Raw genomic sequence first — 16,788 nt, 5'->3', positions numbered from 1 at the left:
ACAGGTCCACAGCCAGGAAGAAAACTCTCTCTTTATCTGCTTCCAGGCAGCAAGCCCGCTGCCATAGAGGGCCACTGTGAGTCCCTAGAGAGCTGCAGGGATCTCACTCACATTTCTGCAAAATGCCATTGGCATCGGGGTGCTGGCAGTTGCATCATCTGGATGCCAGGAGCTGCACGATCGGCGTGCTAGGAGCTGCCAGCCCAGTGCTGCTCACCCTCACCCTCTGCTCCCTGCCCTGGAACCCCTCGGTTTGGCAGCACCTGAGCACACAGCCAGGGTAGTGCAGGGCCCTGCACCACTGTTTTTCCAGCTGCAGGCTCAGTGTGACCCGGTCCCAGCTGTTCCTGGGAGCAGAACAGGCTCTGGGCCAGCATGGAGTCACCAGCTGACTCCAGCCCTGATGGCTGCATCAGAAGCACACAGTTGGAAATGCTCAGGGACACCAGAGCCAAAAAAACAGGGGACACACTGAGTGCAGCGAGGAATGTTGATCTGCAGAGGAGGACTATGGCTGTGGGGACACAGCTGTCAGCAGCAGGGCTCCCGGTGGGATCCTGGCCCCAGAAAGCCACCCCCATGCTGGGTTCCCCATCCCCACCCTCCCTGTGTCCCAGAGTCATGGTGACATCACAGGTTGCTGCAAAGCAGTCCTGCAGCCAGGGTGTCCCCCACCTGCTGAGAACTGTGCCCTCCATGTTGCCTTCTGACACCATGTCTGAGGGCCTCGGGTGGGGGACAGAAGGGGATCCAGAGAGCAGAAGGGGGAGAGTTTTCAGCAAAGTAAAAATAAAAATGCACAAATGGTGACCTCAGGCAGAGCCCAGGGGACTGAATGGTGGCTCTGTGCAGGCAGCAGGGCAGGGTGAGGGGCTGCACACAGCCTGTCCCACAGCTGCTCGGGGAAACGGGGCATGAAGAAAGGAAGAGGAGGGTGAGCTCATGGGGTCAGGAGCCACGGGGCACTGGGGGCCTCTGAGCTCTGTGGGACCCCGTGTGGGACAGCTCAGCCTCCAGCAACCCACTGTGCCCCCAGGTCTGGCTACCTCAGGGCAGCGGGGGGGGGGCACAAGGTTGGGGGGAATGTAGGGCTGGATCCTATCCTGCTGAGCACAGCACTCTGATGGGAACACAGCTCCCACCAGGCCTGCTGTCACAGCATCATGCCCTCCTGCTCGCCTGTCCCCCTGCTGCAGGGGCACCCAGCCACCCCCCTCCTGCCTGCGGCCGCTGCAGCTTTCCAAAGGTTCTGGAGCCAAAGTGAGTTCTTGGGCTCACTTCAGAGGTAACCAGGCAATTAGAGACGGCCAGAGCATGAGCTCATACTCCCTCCTACCCTCGCACGCAGTGAAACTATAAAAAGGCTGAAGCAGAGTCTGTGAACCGGCACAATTAAAGGAGCAATTGGCAGCTGCTGGGGGGAAGGGAGGAGCTGCCCGGTGGCCCCAGTGCAGGAGGGTTCCTGGGGCTGCACTCAGCTGAGCGGAAGGCTGGTGGGGCAGCAGTCAGGCTGTGGGTCTGGAGCAGCGTAGGGCTGCAGTGCAGCTGTCCCACATGTGCTGTCCCACTCCGGGCTCCAAGCTGTGCCCGCAGACACGCTGTTGTGGCTGCAGCTCATGCACAGGGATGGAGCATCGCTGCCGAGCAGCAGCCCTCTGCCTTACGATGCACCAAACCTGCGGCTTTGGCTCGCGCACTGAGTGCTTTTGTACAACTTTTGGTCACTCAATCACACGTTGTGCCCTCAAACAGGTACTTTCCAGAGTTGAATCATCCCAAAAAGCCGTGAAAAACACTTTTCTTCTGCTCTACTTTTGAGCCAATCCAGGAAAGGAAGCCCCCGAGTTTTGAATACAAAACAGCGAGAAAGTGTTTTGTATCAACACAGCGCGTGTTTATTTAGAAAGGGAAAATCCACCGCAGCTCGTCCGTGCCTGCGTGTACGAGCACACGCTCACAGTCGTGCATTTCTCCCCGCGTTGTTCCTCGCAGCCCGGGACGGGACGTGCTTTGGCCCCGGAGCCGCTCCGCTTGCGGGGACTCCGCGGGGCGGCGACGCAGAGCAGAGCGGGGCGGTGCGGGACGGGGCGGCGGGCCGCATCCTGTGCGGTCTGCCCGCACTCCTCGGGCCGGCAGCGCGCCAGCTCCTCCCGGGGCTGCGGGACGGCCCCACGCGGCCCCACAGCCGGAGCCTCGGCGTCCCTCCGCCAGCCCCTCCCCTCCTCCGCTCTCGCACTTTTTCTTCTCTTTCTTTCTTTTTCTTTTTTTTTTTTTTTTGCTGTTTTTTTTTTTCCAGCAGAACCGCGGGCGGGGGGAAGGAGCAGCCCGTCCTCCGGCTCCGGGCGGGCCATGGGGCGGGGGGGGCCGGCAGCTCCGCAGCGCCCGCGGGCACCGGGACGGAACCGCGAAGCCGCAGCCACCGAGGAGACCCCGAGGGCGGGAGGAAGCGCCGGACCCCGAGGAAGGACGAGGGAAAGCCCCCCCGGGCGCGCTGCCGCTGCCCGTTAACCATGGTAATGCCTTCTGCTTTGCTATCCTTTCCCCCGCACCTGCCGTCGGGGAGCCCCGACGAGGCGGAACCGTCGGGGGGGCGGCGGTGTGCGGGGCTCGGATTGCCCCGCCGTTCTGCCGGCACCGCGGGCCGTGAAGCGGGGGCCGCTGCCCCGATCGGGGCCGAATTGAGGCTGAGCGCTGCGCTGCTCTTCTCCGTTCCCCGGTGTTCCTTCAATCCCCCTCCCCGCGAGACGGAGCTGAGCTGTGATGGGCTGCGGGTCCGGGCGTTCTCACCCCGCTCCTTCCCGATGGGGGGAGAGAAGAGGCTGTGCGGTCACCTCGTGGCTTCGGGCACGAGTTAACCAACCTTCCTGCAACCAAAACACCACTGCCCAGCCCATCTCGTGTGGATAAATCACCGCTAAAAGTTATGGGTGTTTGGGGAGAAATATCAATCTCTATTTAACAGCACTTTGGCTTATTAAAATGGAAATGGCTTTGCAAATGTAAATCTTCTTGTGCTCCCTAATGCCTTTTGTTTCACTCCCTTGCAACTGGAGGAGGGAAGGGGGCTCACTGGGTCCCGTTTGGTTTCTCCCCTCTCCCCACTCTCACCTCAGCCCTCTGCATGAGCACAGAGCTCTGCGCCGATCTCACCCCAAAGCCTCTCCCATGATGAAGTGCTCTGTGACACTTAACAAAACATTTCTGGACACTGTAGGCCAAAACGCCCTTTGGCACAGCCCGGGGTGCATCCGGTGCCTCCATCCGTCGGCCAATAGTTTTCCCCAAGATGCTGTTCCCACTGCTTTAGGGAGGTCTGTGCACTTTTAGCCCGTTCCCAGGAAAACAAGCTTCTACTGATCCGCCCACAGGCGAGCCCCTTTGGTTGGGTTTCATTGGGGGGAAGATTCTCCTCTTTCATTGCACTGTAGGGCCATTCCCCCTGTCAGACACCCTGCATTGTCTTTCCACGGGGTGAGTCCAGACTTCTTCCCTGGCGCCTTCCCATCCCAGACTGGGGAGCAGCGTGAGGTCAGGGCAAACTTCCTGCTGCCTCAGAAAGGATGTTGGTCCACACAGCACCAATCTGCCCCTATGTCTGCAATCCCCGCTCTGGGGCTCAGCTCCAGCATCAACTGTGCCTGGAGCCAGAGCTATGAGAAGGTCACTGCCTGCTTGTGGCCAAGCTGAGTTTGCATGCTTCTTGTGGCATCTCTTCCTCGCGTGCTGTCGCAGCTCTCTGCTCTGCAGCCATGTGCACATTCACCCTTGCTCTCCCTGTGTTGCAGCTGAGGCTTTAGATGAACATTTGGATCACTTCCTCCCATGCACGGCTCTGTCTACAAGCTCTATGCAATGAACGTCTTGGCAAAACTGGGGAAGCAAAGTCAGCAGGGTGATCTGATGCATGACCCTAACCCTATGCCTTTGCCCGTTTAGAAAGCTGTGCTTTGCTGGGGATGGGTCTGTGACTGGGCAGCACTCTTCTCAGAAAACCCTCCAGAGATTAATTTGGAGTTCGTCATATCCAGTGAAGTGTCTGAACCCAAACATCCCATCCATCTCCAGCTGCTTGGCCTTCCTCCTCTCCTCCAGCCTCTGCATTCCTGGGATCTGCTGAGCGCACATCTCTGCTTGGACTCCGCTTAACCCCTCAGCTGCTGCAGGGCCACTTTCCCCACTGGGGGCTGTGGGGTGCAGCTGGGCTCTGAGGTGTGCTGTGGGCTCCCAGGGGTGGCTGACAGCACCCTGCTTTCCTCCCGCAGGACTCACAGTCCTTGGATGCAGCGGTGCAAAGCGCCCTCCGCTCCCTCTATCCGCCCTTCGAAGCCACGGCCCCGACTGTGCTGGGCCAGGTGTTCCGCCTGCTGGAGAGCAGCTACCAGGGTGACGGGCTCTGCTGCCTGCTGGACTTCCTCATCCCTGCCAAGCGCCTCTTCGAGCACGTGCGGCAGGCGGCCTGTGTAAGCGGATGAGCTGCCCCGTGCTTTGCTCCCCCATGCCCCACTGTGCCCTAAAGCGTGATGCCCTGCACAGCCGTGCCCTGCCCTGGGCTGCACATCCCATCACCATGGGGAGAGCACCCAGCCCCCTGGGAATGGCCACAGGCTCAGCACGGTTTCACGAGTGGGATCTCACTGCCAGGAAGCACCGGAGCCGCAGAGGCTCTTGCTGATGCCCTGCATTCTCCCTCCCTTGCAGGCTCCCTACTCCAACTGCATCTTCCTGCACGAGGGCTGGCCCTTGTGTCTGCACGAGAAGGTGGTGGTGCACCTGGCACCTCTCAACCCACTGCTGCTGCGTGCCGGGGACTTCTACCTGCAGGCAGAGCCCTGCCAGGAGCACACAGCACGCATCGCCCTCAAGCACCTCTCACCAGACCTGGACAGCGTGCAGGAGACGCCCATCCCCGAGGCTGCCTACGCGCTGCTCTTCACCAACGAGTGGCTGGAGGAGATTAATTGCAACCATGCTGGGTCCCCCCTGCACACCTGCCTGGTGGCCACTGAGAATGGCATCACCCCGCTGCCATGGAGCAAGATTGCCTCACCAGAGTTTGTCGACAAGCCCAAGGCTGGACCCAGTGGCACACCTGTGGGTGCACCAGGAGGCCCCAGTCCGGAGCCAGCAGCACCAACTGAGCCAGTGGCATCGATCACACCCACACCCCATGGCGCAGCACAGAGCTCAGCGCCCCACAGCAACATCGCCGGCGTCGTCCCGGGCTGCAGAGACAGCCGGAAGCCAAACCAGGGGAGGTACCCAGGGTTGATCAAGGTGGAGCAAGCAGGGTTGAGGCAGAACCCAACCACTCTGGCCATTCCCAGCCTGCAGGATATCATCAGCCAGAACCTGGAGGGGGAGTACGTGGAGCTGCTGCAGCTCTCCCAGCAGGACCTGGGCCTCCTGGCCACGTCCCGCTCTGCGGTGGCACAGCCCTGGTCAGGCTCCTGGCCCTGCGGGGGAGTGCTGAGCTCCCAGGAGGGTCCCTGCACCCCATGCCAGAGAAGGAGGCTGAGTGGGGAGCCTGGGCCGCATGGCTCGCGCTGCCGGCACCGCGACTCCTACCTGGCCGCCCTTCAGAACCCAGTGAGCTTTGGCCCCGCGCTGATGGCAGCCATCCTGGAGGAGCCCGACAGCTCTGCACCCCTAGCTGAGCCCCTTGAGCCATGTGGGAGCAGGGCCGGCACCCCCTGCCCCCGCAGGGCTCGTGCCGGGGGCTCAGGAAGGCAGGCGGTGGGGCAGCGCAGCCCCCATGTGCCCTCAGCCCCCACTCGCTCAGAGGCAGCAGGCTCCAGCCACAAGTTCTCCTTCCTGAAGGGTCCTCGGCTCGGGGACAGCACGGGCAGCCAGCATGAGGGTGGCTGGAGGAAGGTGTCTGCCATTTACTCACCCAGGATGGGCAGAGCCAAGCCGGCCGGGAAAGGTGATGACTGCGCGGGGCTGCGGGGTGCCACGGTTCTCTGCCCCATCGCACTTTGTCAACCCCTCTCCTCTGTCCCATGGGCAGGTGCAGATGTGGCAGCTGCAGCCCCTGCAGAGGAACGGTCCCTGCAGAGCACCATCAAACAGAACGGCCCCTCCGTGCTCTGGCAGGAGCTGCACGCCGGGCTGCTGCACTCAGGCATCGTCTGCCTGCCAGGTACAGGGAGCAGCTGCCTTCTGCTGGGAAGCGGTTTGGGGGGGAGGTCTCAGAGCTTTGCTCCCAAGAAAGCCCCCACCTTGGAAATTTCCCTTCAGCCGGGCACAAAAAAAAGTCAGGCAGTGTGCTCTGAGCAGCTGACACGGCTCCCAGCTGCACGCAGCCCTCCCACACCATTCCTCACAAATGAAGCTTTTCAGCTTTTAGCTGCCAAACGGCAAACGTTCAGATTCTTCCTTTTCCCAAGAACTGAAAACCTGTGGCAGAAATGTCCTTGTTTTCTGGGGGGAAATCATCCTCATCATCTGAACCATGGCATTTCCAGGGCTAGTGAGCATGCGAGGGCCTTTGGGGGCTGGCGCAGCCCTCGCTGCCCCTCTGCGGGGATCAGGCACAAGTGGATTCAGACAGGTCTTGTGCCTGACCTCCTGTGAAATGCCAGTGTGAGCTGTGCAGAGACCCCAGGGCCGGCTGGTGGGGAAGGAGAGGTCAGTGTCCTGCTTCAACTCTGCAGGTGGCACCGACAAGCTGGGCAGGGCTCTCCTGCAAGTGACCACCAGCAGCAGCGCCTGGGGGGCCACGTGGTGCTCAGCTGCCGAGCTGGCAAGGCTGCTCCTCTGCCTCTGCTCCCTCCCAAGGTAAGGGCTGAGAGGACCTGAGCCCGGCCCGCCCCCCCCCCCCGTTACCTGCATCCTGAATGCATCCTTTGGGCACATCTCACATGCACCCATTGGGCACGTTCCATTTACACCATTTGGGCACATCCCACAGGCTCCTTGCCATGTCCACACCCCCCACTGCAGCCACCCCTGGGCGGGGGGTGCATACCCTGTGCCTCTGCCCAGCACTGGCAGTGCCTCCCCACACTGTGCTGAGCTGGGGTTACCAATGGGGATGAGGCCCCAGCTCCAGTGCTGCTGTTTCTCCTGGGGACAGGCATTGCTCTGCCTCCCAGCAGGGTCGAATCCCGGGGAGCATCCTCTGCTGACCTGTGGGATTTGCCTCCTTGTTACTGTGTTGTGTTTCCATGTGCCAGGAAGGATGCGAAGGACAGCGGGCTGACAGCTGTGGTGGATGCCAGGAAGCAGCCTCCCTCTCCCACCCTGTACTCCGCTCTCCGCTCCATCCAGGTATGCTGGGGTTGTTCTGTAAATGCCAGCTGTGTGCATGCAGCCCCTGTTCCATGGCAGCTACAGCGCCAGCCCTCCTGAGCCCTCACATCCCATCCCCCCAGCTCAGAGCAGCCCTACAGGCAGCCCAGCCCTGAGATGCCCGAGGCTGTGCTTTTATCTCACTCACAGATTTTCCCCGTTAGCGCCATGGTGTGGATTTACTGGGACAGATATAAGCATCCTGCAGCATCATCACCATGCATTTATTTAGGAAAATCACATCTCTTACTGCCTTCTCATCCCCAGATTCCCCACAGGACTGGCAACTCTCAAACAACCCCCCCTTTGTTCCCAAAGTTGCTGCTCAGTCTCTAATTCTGGGCACGTCCACAGTGGCGCGGGCAGCCCCTGACCAGGCACAAAGACCCCATTTCCTCTGAGCAGAGCCCCCCATGCAGAGAAACGTCACTGGTGTGAGGGAAGGGACTTGTTCACGGGCCACTTTCCATGGGTTCCTTCTGCCAGCGGATGTATTCTGTGGATAGGGACAGCAATACGGGGACTGGTACCATTTTTTCCCGTGGTTACCCATGGCTGAGGTTGACTTGGATCCAATGGCCAGGGCAGCGCAGCAGGGCATGCAGGAGTGACTGTCCTTCCTTCACAGAACATCTCACCGGGTTGCATCCACACCGTGCTGCTGCTGGCTGAGAAGGAGCCATCTGCTCCCCGTGAGAAGCTGCCTGGGCTGCAGGTGAGAGCTGTCTGCCCCATCCCCTCCTCGTGTCCTTCTGTTTTATCCCACGGCAGCAGCACCCCACATCCCATGGGGTGACAGCATCCTCCCAGTCTGGAGCACCCTCCATCCCCTCACTGGAGATCCCACTCCCCACTTTGGGGCTCACTGCTGCCGTGGCTCTGCTGAGCTGTACCAAAGGTTGCCTGGTGTTTCCCCATCACAGCCATCAGCCAAACGCAGGTGTCAGGGTGATAAATCTAAACCTGAAAGGGTTTATTGTTCATCCGGTGCTGCTCACTGTAATTAATATCATGTGAAATATTAATGAGCCCGATTACCTCGTGTGGATGTCGTGGCAGATTACTGCAGTCCCAGTGATGTCCCAGGCATTCAAACACAGCGGAGCCGCAGGGGGGTGCAGCCGGAGCTGCACTGCGCACTCAGGGCTGCAGGGGAATGAGGGCCACGTTCCCCAGCTCCAAGCTGCCCCTGGGGGACGGGACCCATGCAGTCCCTCAGGAGCCCCATGCCCTGCAGGTGGAGACGCTGACATCACTGAAGGCTCTGGGCCGCTTCGTCGACAGCTCCCAGGTGACGGCGGAGCTGGAGGGCAGCTTCCCCTACTGCCACGGCGAGTGGGTGCAATTCTTCCAGGTGTCCACTATCACACCATCAGCTCCTCCTCCCTTCCCGTTGTTCCCCTCAGTCCCCAAAGTGCAGAGCACAGAGCAGCCTTCCCGTCCCATCCCTATCCCCAGCATAGGACAGCTTGCTGCTGGCCTGGCTCCTGCCGTCACTTCCCCATCCCTTCCTCACTGGCTTTCACATGATGTCCCCAAAGCACTCCCCACTCTTGTCAGTTGCTCTGGCAGTGATCCTCTTGCTCCCCGCTGCAGCCCCTGCTCCCGTCCCACTGCCTGCACATCCCTGCTCACCCCTGTGCTTCCCAACAGAGGCTGCAGCCCCTCACCGCCAGCCTCGGGCGGGCATTGGAGCTGCTGCAGAGCTGCATCCAGGAGCTTCAGAGCACTGATGGTGCGGCGGGGATGCAGGTACCGGGGCTGTGCCCATCTCCATCCCTCACTGCACAGCCTGAGCTGCCCATCCTGCAGCCCCCGCTGAGTGCAGTCTCTCGGCAGGATGCGGCCGCAGGCATCGAGAGGCACCAGGAGCTGATGCGCAGGGTGCTGAGCGACCCGCAGCTGCTGTGCCTGCAGCACGAGGGGGGCGCCGTGCTGGCCCGGCTGCGGAGGGATGCTGCCCGGCTCCGAGCCTCACCCCACGTCAGGTACGGGGGCAGAGGGGCCGGGACCACCTCCCCGCCAGCAGCACCTCCCAGCGCTGCCACCCGCTGCCCGGCACCCTCCTGCCGTGCCCACACCCCGTGCAGGAATCCCGCTGGGGAACCGCAGGGCGCCGGGCTCTGTGCTCCGAGCTCCCAGCGCCTGCAGCCGTCCCACGGGCCTGTCTCAGACAGAGCCACTAGATGGGGCCAAGCCCCGGTGCTGCTGCACATGTCCAGCGGTGCCGCTCCCATCCAGCAATGCCCATCACGTCCAGCGGTGCCGCTCACGTCCAGCTCCTGCTGCAGACACCCAGCCCTGCGCTGCCAGCCCCTGACCCTAACCTTAATCCCAACCCTCACCTAACCTCAGCCCTAACCCTTCTCCCCCATGCAGAGCTGGCATGGACGCGGCCGAGGCGCGGTACGCACAGCTGGAGGAGGAGCTGCACCTCCTGGTCTCGCTGTCCAACAGCCGCCTGGAGCGGCTCAGCGCCCTGCAGAAGGTGCGGGAGCTGGAGGGCGAGCTGGATGAGGTGGGTGCTGGAGCAGCGTTTCCTCAGCTTCTAGCGGTGGAGGAAATGCAGATAATGACAGGATTGCCCTGGGTTTTAATTATTGGTGCCGTGCATAACCAGGCAGTGCAGGGAAGGGAAGGGCAGTGCTTGGGGCCGTCCCACTGACCCCCACCCGCTCCCCACAGCTCAGGCAATGGCTGGATGGAGAGGGAGCAGCGCGGCTGCGTGAGATGGGAGCTGAGGAGTGCAGCTCTGACAGCTCTGAGAGGTCCACAGAGCGCTGGAGTGAGTTCCTGCTGCAGGCAGCGGTACGTATGGCCACCTCCGGTGTCACCTCCCAGCACAGCACACTGCCCAGCACTGGGCACAAACATCAACGTGCAAAATTAGAGCAGGGTTCCGATGCCCTTACAGACTTTGGTGTACTCAGCCCAGCTCTCCCAGGCTGGGAATGAGACCTCTGTGCAAAATGAGTTTCATTCAGTCATGGCTGTTGCTCCCAGCTCTGCTACCCTGGGGCTGCTCCCTGCTCACTGCTGCAGTCAGGGCCCTTAATTTCTCATTCTGCACAGGGAAGAAGCAATACAGACCCACTCAGGGCAGTGCAGTCTGTGTGGTGCAAAGCCAGGCCATGCGGAGCAGAGATGTGCAGAATGCCCGATGCTTTGCTGCCTCTCACCTGCCCTGAACGGCCTCTCCGCATGCAGTGAGCACACAGCTCTGGCGTGGAGCGCTCTGAGCTGAGAGCTGCACTGAGCTGAGAGCCATCAGCACTGCTCCCGGTGTGAATCTCACTGCTGTGCCTACCTGCAGGCCCGGCACCGGCACGGCCTGGCTCTGTGTGAGCAGGCAGACAAGCTGCAGGATTCTGTCCCCCCCGAGGCTGAGCCCTTGCAGGCTGCCGTGGCCCTGATCCGAACAAAGCTGATGAGCTTCCAGCAGCGCATGGAGCGGCGGCAGGCAGAGCTGGAGATGCTACACGAGCTGCGTCAGTTCTCCAGCAAGGTGGGTGCACGCTGCCCGGGCGCGGTGCAGGCAGACAGCAGGACGCGCAGCACCGTGCATTGTTTTGCAGATCACTTGCCTGAACGCGGGCTGCAGGCAGTGCTCGGCGCAGGCGAAGCACGGCGGGGTCCCCGCGGGGCGGCCCGAGGCTCTGCAGCGCCTGGAGAGCTCGTTCCAGAGGCTGTCGGTGGAGTTCTCCACGGAGAAGCTGCAGGAGATGCGGGCGCAGCTGCGCCGGATGCAGAGCAGCAGCGGGACGGGGGCCTGGACGGCAGCGTGGCACAAATACCAGGAGACGCGGCAGAGCCTGGAGGCGATGCTGGCCGAGCTGTGGGAGGGGTCGGCAGCCACCGCTCCGGGCCGTGGGGCCGTGCAGGCTTCGGAGCAGCCCTCAGCCGGCAGCTCTTGCGGCCGTGCCGCGGGCACGGAGCGGCGCGATGCCGCCCGCTCACCTCCAAGCTCCCCACGGCCGCGCTGCAGCTCCCTCCCGACATGCGGCAGTGGAACCCCGCCGCGCACCAACAGGAGCCCATCCCAGCTCCGCAGCCCGCCCTGCTGCGTGTCCCCCTCCCCACTGCGTGCCCCCCTCTGCGGTCAGCCCCCAGCACACGGCTCAGCACGTCCTCGAGGCGATGCAGCGCAGTACTTCCAGGTCTCCAGCCATAGCAGCTTCTCCTCTGAGGACTCAGACACGCAGAACTCCGCCGAAGAAACCCCAGCGACGATCTCAGCTGTGCCTCAGGACTTGAGGCCTCCTGGTAGCCCCCAAAAGCCCTCCCCAATTGTGTATCTGGAGAACCACCGTGCCACAGGGCTGGGCAGGGCAGACGCCAAGTGAAGGTGACCTCCAGTCCTGGGGACGCATGGGGACGTGCCCTGCTCAGGGGTAAAATGTGGGCGCTGCTGCTCAGAGCCCATTGGTTTTTCAGTCTTTCAGCATTTAACACTCCATGAAGTAGCCATAACCCCACTTACTGGCCCTCACCGGGTTAATTGTTAATCTGCCAGGCGAGGCGATCCTCCTGCAAAGTGCATTTATCAGCACCAGGGCTGGCATGCCCATGTCCCATGATGGGCTGAGGGATGCAGAGCCCCATCCACGCCCCTGCAACCACGGTGCCATCCTGGCGACGGTGACAATGGGCGCTTTTTTTTTTGGATGCACTCATTAACGTGCCACTAATTACATTAATGCCAATAAAGCTCCTGGAGCAGTGGTCGTGGAGCACAGTGGGGAACTGCGTCCTGCTGGCTTGTGGGGGCCGGTGCTGCCAGGAGCCCCACTGCACACTGTAGATGCCACAGCCACGGTGCCGGCCCTTCCAGCAGCTCGTGGTCGGGCTCACCACCAAAAAGCCCTGCAGCAGCTCACGGGAGCCCTCTCCCTGTTGTTAGGGTTGGGAGAAGCAGCTCTGTCTGCAATTCTCCCTCTGTCCCACCTGCTCCCTGCAGGTCTATAGCTGATCCCTCCCATCACCGTCCAGTCCTTGGGACTTGGCTCTGCCTGCTCCATCCCACAGCCCTGCATGGGACACATATGGTGCAGGAGAGCAGGCGGGGCTGGGATGGGGTGACCATGAGCTAGCCAAGGGAACTCTTGCAAAATGCAATATCTCACATAGAGTTTGGTCCAGAAAAACACAGCCCTACTCCCAGCTGTCATATGGGCACGGCTCGCTGTCCCACACGGCGCAGCTCCCCAGCATAAAGGGCACATGGTGCCCATCCCAGAGTTTGTAAGCATCAGTCATACCCCCTCCAGCCTTGTTTGTGCCAAATGCACCAAAGTGGGCTGGTCCCCATGGGTAGGTGCTGGCAGCACAGCGATTGCTCCCATGGCATCTCTTCGATCCGCTGACCCCACTCCTCCCCATTCATTTCCCTGGTAACGCTTCTGCCAGTGCCTCCCTGCAATCCTGATAGCTGAGGTCTGTCTCATTCCTTTTGGCTTGAAAGGAATTACTCCAGAGAGGTGTGGATGGCCCTGTGTGACCCACTGGGACGAGCCCAGCTGGTTTGCTCCATTTTCCAACTATCCCCACAGTACAAGTTCCTCTGAGGTCCATCCATGCTGGAGTTGCTCTTCATCTCTTTCGCAGCACCGCCGCAGTCCCAGTGCTGCTGGAAGACAAAAACACTCATTGACACCTTTGTCATCTTTAGGATGGATTGTTCCAATTAATTCTGGGTGCCTCTCAGCCCGCTGTGAAAGGGTGGCTGCAGCCAAACCGGGTGGCAGCAGAGCGGGATCTCGTCGGTGCCATCATATAATCCAGGAGACAAAATCCCCCCAGCAGCCCCGAGTCAAACCCCATAAAGGCTGCAGGCTGCTCTGCTGGCATACAGCAACAACACTGCAGTGCTCCGAGAGGAGCTCCGTGCCGAGATGTTTCCCCTTCCTCATGTAACCGTGAGCTCAGCACTGGGGTCTGCTGTCCCACCGCCCAGCCCAGCCTGGTCCACATGCTGTGGGTTTTCCACGTTGGTTTGGAAGTCAGAGCAGAGCAGCGTTTCCCATGGAGAAAGCGTTTCCCATCTCTCAAACCCGGTTACAATCTTTTCCCAATAAAACAAACAATGGCTTTCCTGTTGTTCTTCTTTTTCCAAAAGGAAAAACAAAAAATCCATAATTATATGACATTTTGCAAACCCTGAGGTTAATTGATAACAGATAGGAGAGCTTCCAGCTCCTCAGCAGACAGAAAAGCATTTTCTCGTGATGCTCGGAGCTCCCTGCCCACCTCTGTGCTCATGGTGGGGTGCATCCTCCCCAAAAGTGTTTTTGTAACATTCTGCACAAATTTTTCTTAGCTCCACTGCTCCTTCAGTGTCTGATTTATGGCTCCGGGTCTGACCAATTAAGCTATAACCTTTCCAGAAAGGCAAGTGCAGGAGTTAATCAATGTCTCTTTCCCACCCAGGAAATGGCAAAGCCATTTGTCAGGAGCTGTGGGGGGTCCCCAGGAGCTGCGCTCCCCAGCGGGGCCACGGCCCACCTGCACTGCTGCGTGGTATGCTTCCTTCCAAACCAAAGGGATGAATGAATGGTGGGTGCAGAAGGAAGAAAACAGAGCTGGGCAGTGGGTTCAGGCGGGCACTGAGCCCCCAGAGCTGGGCACAGGGCTCTGTGCTCCTGTTATGGCAGCCCCTGGGCAATACGGGGCACAGGACGGGGGCCTGGCACAGAGCGTGCTGCTCATGTCCAGACCTGTGCTCACTGCACACAGCCAAGGATTGGGGCTTCGGTTTCTGCAGGTAAGCACAGAGTCCTGGTGCCTGGGGAGCTGAGCTTCAGTGCTGCTCTGTGTGGTGCCTTTGGCTGAGAGGAGAGATCCCTGGGCTGCATTACTGCATCCAGGCTCCTGCTCCTGCCCTAAACTGGGACAAATGCAGAGGCCAAGAAATTCCTGACAGTGGGGGCAAAGATGGCACCAAGTATGGAACACCAACGCCCAGCACAACCCCAACCTGACCCGGGGGGTCCTGAGCCCTTCCCCAAAAGGTAGCACACAGCTGTGACGGGAGCTGCCCTGGGCACAGGGCTGTGGGGCACTGAGGTGACACAGGTTCATCACCAGAGATGTGAGCACATCATTCATCCCAGCGCCTGGAAAATGCATCTCAGAGGTGCACCGCCGCAAATCAAAGCCCTGAGCAGGGAGTGGAGGCCGTCCCGATCCATCCAGAAAACAGCTGTCAGAAACCACAGAGGTGTGGGGTTACTGAGGAAACACGAAGGCATGGTGCGGAGAGCAGGGCTGGGGTTCTTCCAGAGAGCTGCTTGGAAATGACACCCGGCAGCTGGAAATGGGCTCACTACGGGGGGAAGCCATTCAGCTCACAAAGAGAGCACTGAGCCCTGCTCTGCACAGCTGGCACCCGATGCCACACGGTTCATGGGCAAATCCCAGGGCTGTCAGAGCGCCGGGCCTGGCATGGAGCTCAGAGCTGGATGAAGGGGGGCAGGGAGGGTTGGCTTCTCCTCATCTTAAATAGAAAACACCGGTTGGGCTGTAGAACAAAGGTCGTGAAATCACGCATTCCTCCCTGAGCCTCCCCCCAGCCGTGTGGCCCAGCACTTTGCTCCCAAGGTTTCCAGAGAAGGCGCTCATGAGCACTTTGCTCCCAAGGTTTCCAGAGAAGGAAACTGGCTGCCCAGCTCTCCCCTTGGGGCTTCTCTTGGCACTCCTCGGGAATGGATTTGCACAGCTCAGCTTTTGCCTCTCCACTGCTGTCCTGCACCACAGTGGGGTGACGCTGGGATGATACACGGATGACACCGGGTGACACCAGGGTGACATCAGGGTGCCACCAGAGCACACCGCACCCCTCAGACCTGCCCATCCCAGACCCCCAGCACAGCTCCCAGAGCCCCGTGGTGGCAGTGGGAGCTCAGGACACCCCCACTCACTTCTGCCCCCACCCCAGCCACACGGAGAGCATCCCAGGGCGGAGGAGCCCAGCACAGGCTGAGCACTCAGAGGCAGCTGACGGCGTAGCTCAGGGCTCGGGGAAGACACTGTCCCTTTCAGGGTTTGTTTGCTCTCCTAACTCAGGATGTGCCTTGCGTGGGGCTGGGTGTAGCTCGCTGCACACCCAGCATAGCAAACAGCCGGGACACGGGCACAGCCCCTTTGAAGCTGCTCCAGCAGCGGGTGGGAGCGGGGCAGGCACAGCCCTCCGTGGAACACCTTGAGCACATGGGCTATTTTGGGCATCCAGCAGAGCAAACTCCCTCTTAATGCATCCTTGTCTTACTAAGGAGAGTAAAAATAACACCATCAGCACGGCCACCTCCCGCCTGCAGCATTTCCACTGCAGGGCAGACAGAACCCCCCTGTGTGCAGGGGTAAACGGAGAGGGCACCAACTGTGAGTGGAGGGATTCCTCCTGCAGGGATGCAGGGTCAGAGCTGGCTCCCACTGCCCCAACTGGGAGCTGAGACACAGCTATAGCCCAGGTACCACCACTACTCTGTGCTTGGCTGCGCAGGAACCGTTTTTGTGTCACCAGCTCCATGCCATCAGCCCCAGCATCGCACCCACCACGCATGCAGACTCCTGCTGGGCAGCTGATCCCGAGTTGGGGCAGAGCTGAGCGAGAAAAATCTGTTTCAGATCACTCCAAGAATTCAGTGCCATCACACGGCTGTTTGTCATGAACCAACCAGAGCAAATCAAACACATCCGAATGCTGCACCCCAGGCTGCAGAGTTTATCCAGAGTTCACATGCAGTGAGAAGGAAGCGAGGGCTTGTGTGGACAGAAATGAGCCTGCATCCTTGGGGTGAGCCTGCGTGCATTGACACTGCATTGGCACAAAACTGCTGGTGGCAGAGGCTCCAGCACACTGCAAGTGGAGCTGGGAGTGGGGTCAGCTCGGGACAGGCAAAACCCTGCTGCCAGGAAGGACCCCAATGCCTACAACCCTACAGTGGGGGGAGGGCATCCAGTGCCTGGGAGCTGGCAGACCCCACAGCCCCCACAGCCCTGCAGCCCCTGCTGCCCCACGGGAATATTCAGCCCTGCACTGCCTGTGGGGCCAGCACTGAGCGGGCCAGTAGGAGAGGGGGGAGCTCCTTCCCATTGCTGCCACAGCCTCAGTGTGCACACACAGATGATGGAGAGATGCGGGAAGGCTTCAATTAAAGCCATCTGCCCGATGGAGAGGGGGGCTGCAGAACCAGCTGTTGATGCAGAACACACGGGGCTCTCAGTACTTCCCATGGGCTCGGGGTCTCCGCAGTGCTGATAGGGTTGGGGTGTTGGCAGCGTCAGTGGGGTTGGGGTCCGGCAGTTCTGATGGGGTTGAGGTATCAGTGATGGGGCCGTGGCAGCCTTGGGGCACACGGGGAAGGCAGGGAGCGGGCCGGGCGCTGTGGGGCTGCTGGTTCACCCTCGGAGCCCTCCAGCAGATCTTCCCTCAAGCATCGTCCGGGGCCGTGTTTACGGGAAGGGGGCGGCTGCGGCGGCTCCGAGGCGGCTGGGAATGGC

The 16,788-nt window shown here is 60.8% G+C and overlaps 1 protein-coding gene across 3 annotated transcripts; it reads left to right on the top strand.

Moving 5' to 3' along the window:
• Positions 1-2,376: 2,376 nt before the first annotated feature.
• Positions 2,377-12,012, top strand: KIAA1755 (KIAA1755 ortholog). 3 transcript variants are annotated; one of them, XM_042887454.1, is made up of 14 exons: positions 2,377-2,513; positions 4,263-4,460; positions 4,699-5,923; positions 6,014-6,139; positions 6,654-6,777; positions 7,176-7,269; positions 7,919-8,005; positions 8,528-8,644; positions 8,944-9,042; positions 9,130-9,278; positions 9,670-9,808; positions 9,976-10,098; positions 10,604-10,795; positions 10,866-12,012. In XM_042887454.1, the coding sequence occupies exons 1-14, from the start codon at positions 2,511-2,513 to the stop codon at positions 11,631-11,633; spliced, it is 3,444 nt and encodes a 1,147-aa protein (XP_042743388.1). In that variant the 5' UTR covers positions 2,377-2,510; the 3' UTR covers positions 11,634-12,012. The 3 variants fall into 3 exon arrangements, with proteins under 3 accessions (XP_042743388.1, XP_042743387.1, XP_042743389.1); XM_042887453.1 differs by having other exon boundaries at positions 6,008-6,139; XM_042887455.1 differs by lacking the exons at positions 8,944-9,042; positions 9,130-9,278 and having other exon boundaries at positions 6,008-6,139; positions 8,528-8,625.
• The last annotated feature ends 4,776 nt before the right edge of the window (positions 12,013-16,788 follow it).

This window comes from Lagopus leucura, unplaced genomic scaffold, assembly GCF_019238085.1.
Source record: "Lagopus leucura isolate 7727_CA_CO unplaced genomic scaffold, USGS_WTPT01 Super-Scaffold_100083, whole genome shotgun sequence".
Lineage (NCBI taxonomy): Eukaryota > Metazoa > Chordata > Aves > Galliformes > Phasianidae > Lagopus > Lagopus leucura.
This window is presented reverse-complemented; position numbering and strand designations above follow the sequence as displayed.

What these genes read in the sequence shown, in the direction of transcription:
- KIAA1755 (XM_042887453.1), top strand. An exon ending in AGGCATCGTCTGCCTGCCAG is followed by an intron (nt 6,140 to 6,653) that starts GTACAGGGAGCA and finishes TCAACTCTGCAG; the next exon opens with GTGGCACCGACAAGCTGGGC. An exon ending in CCGCTCTCCGCTCCATCCAG is followed by an intron (nt 7,270 to 7,918) that starts GTATGCTGGGGT and finishes CTTCCTTCACAG; the next exon opens with AACATCTCACCGGGTTGCAT.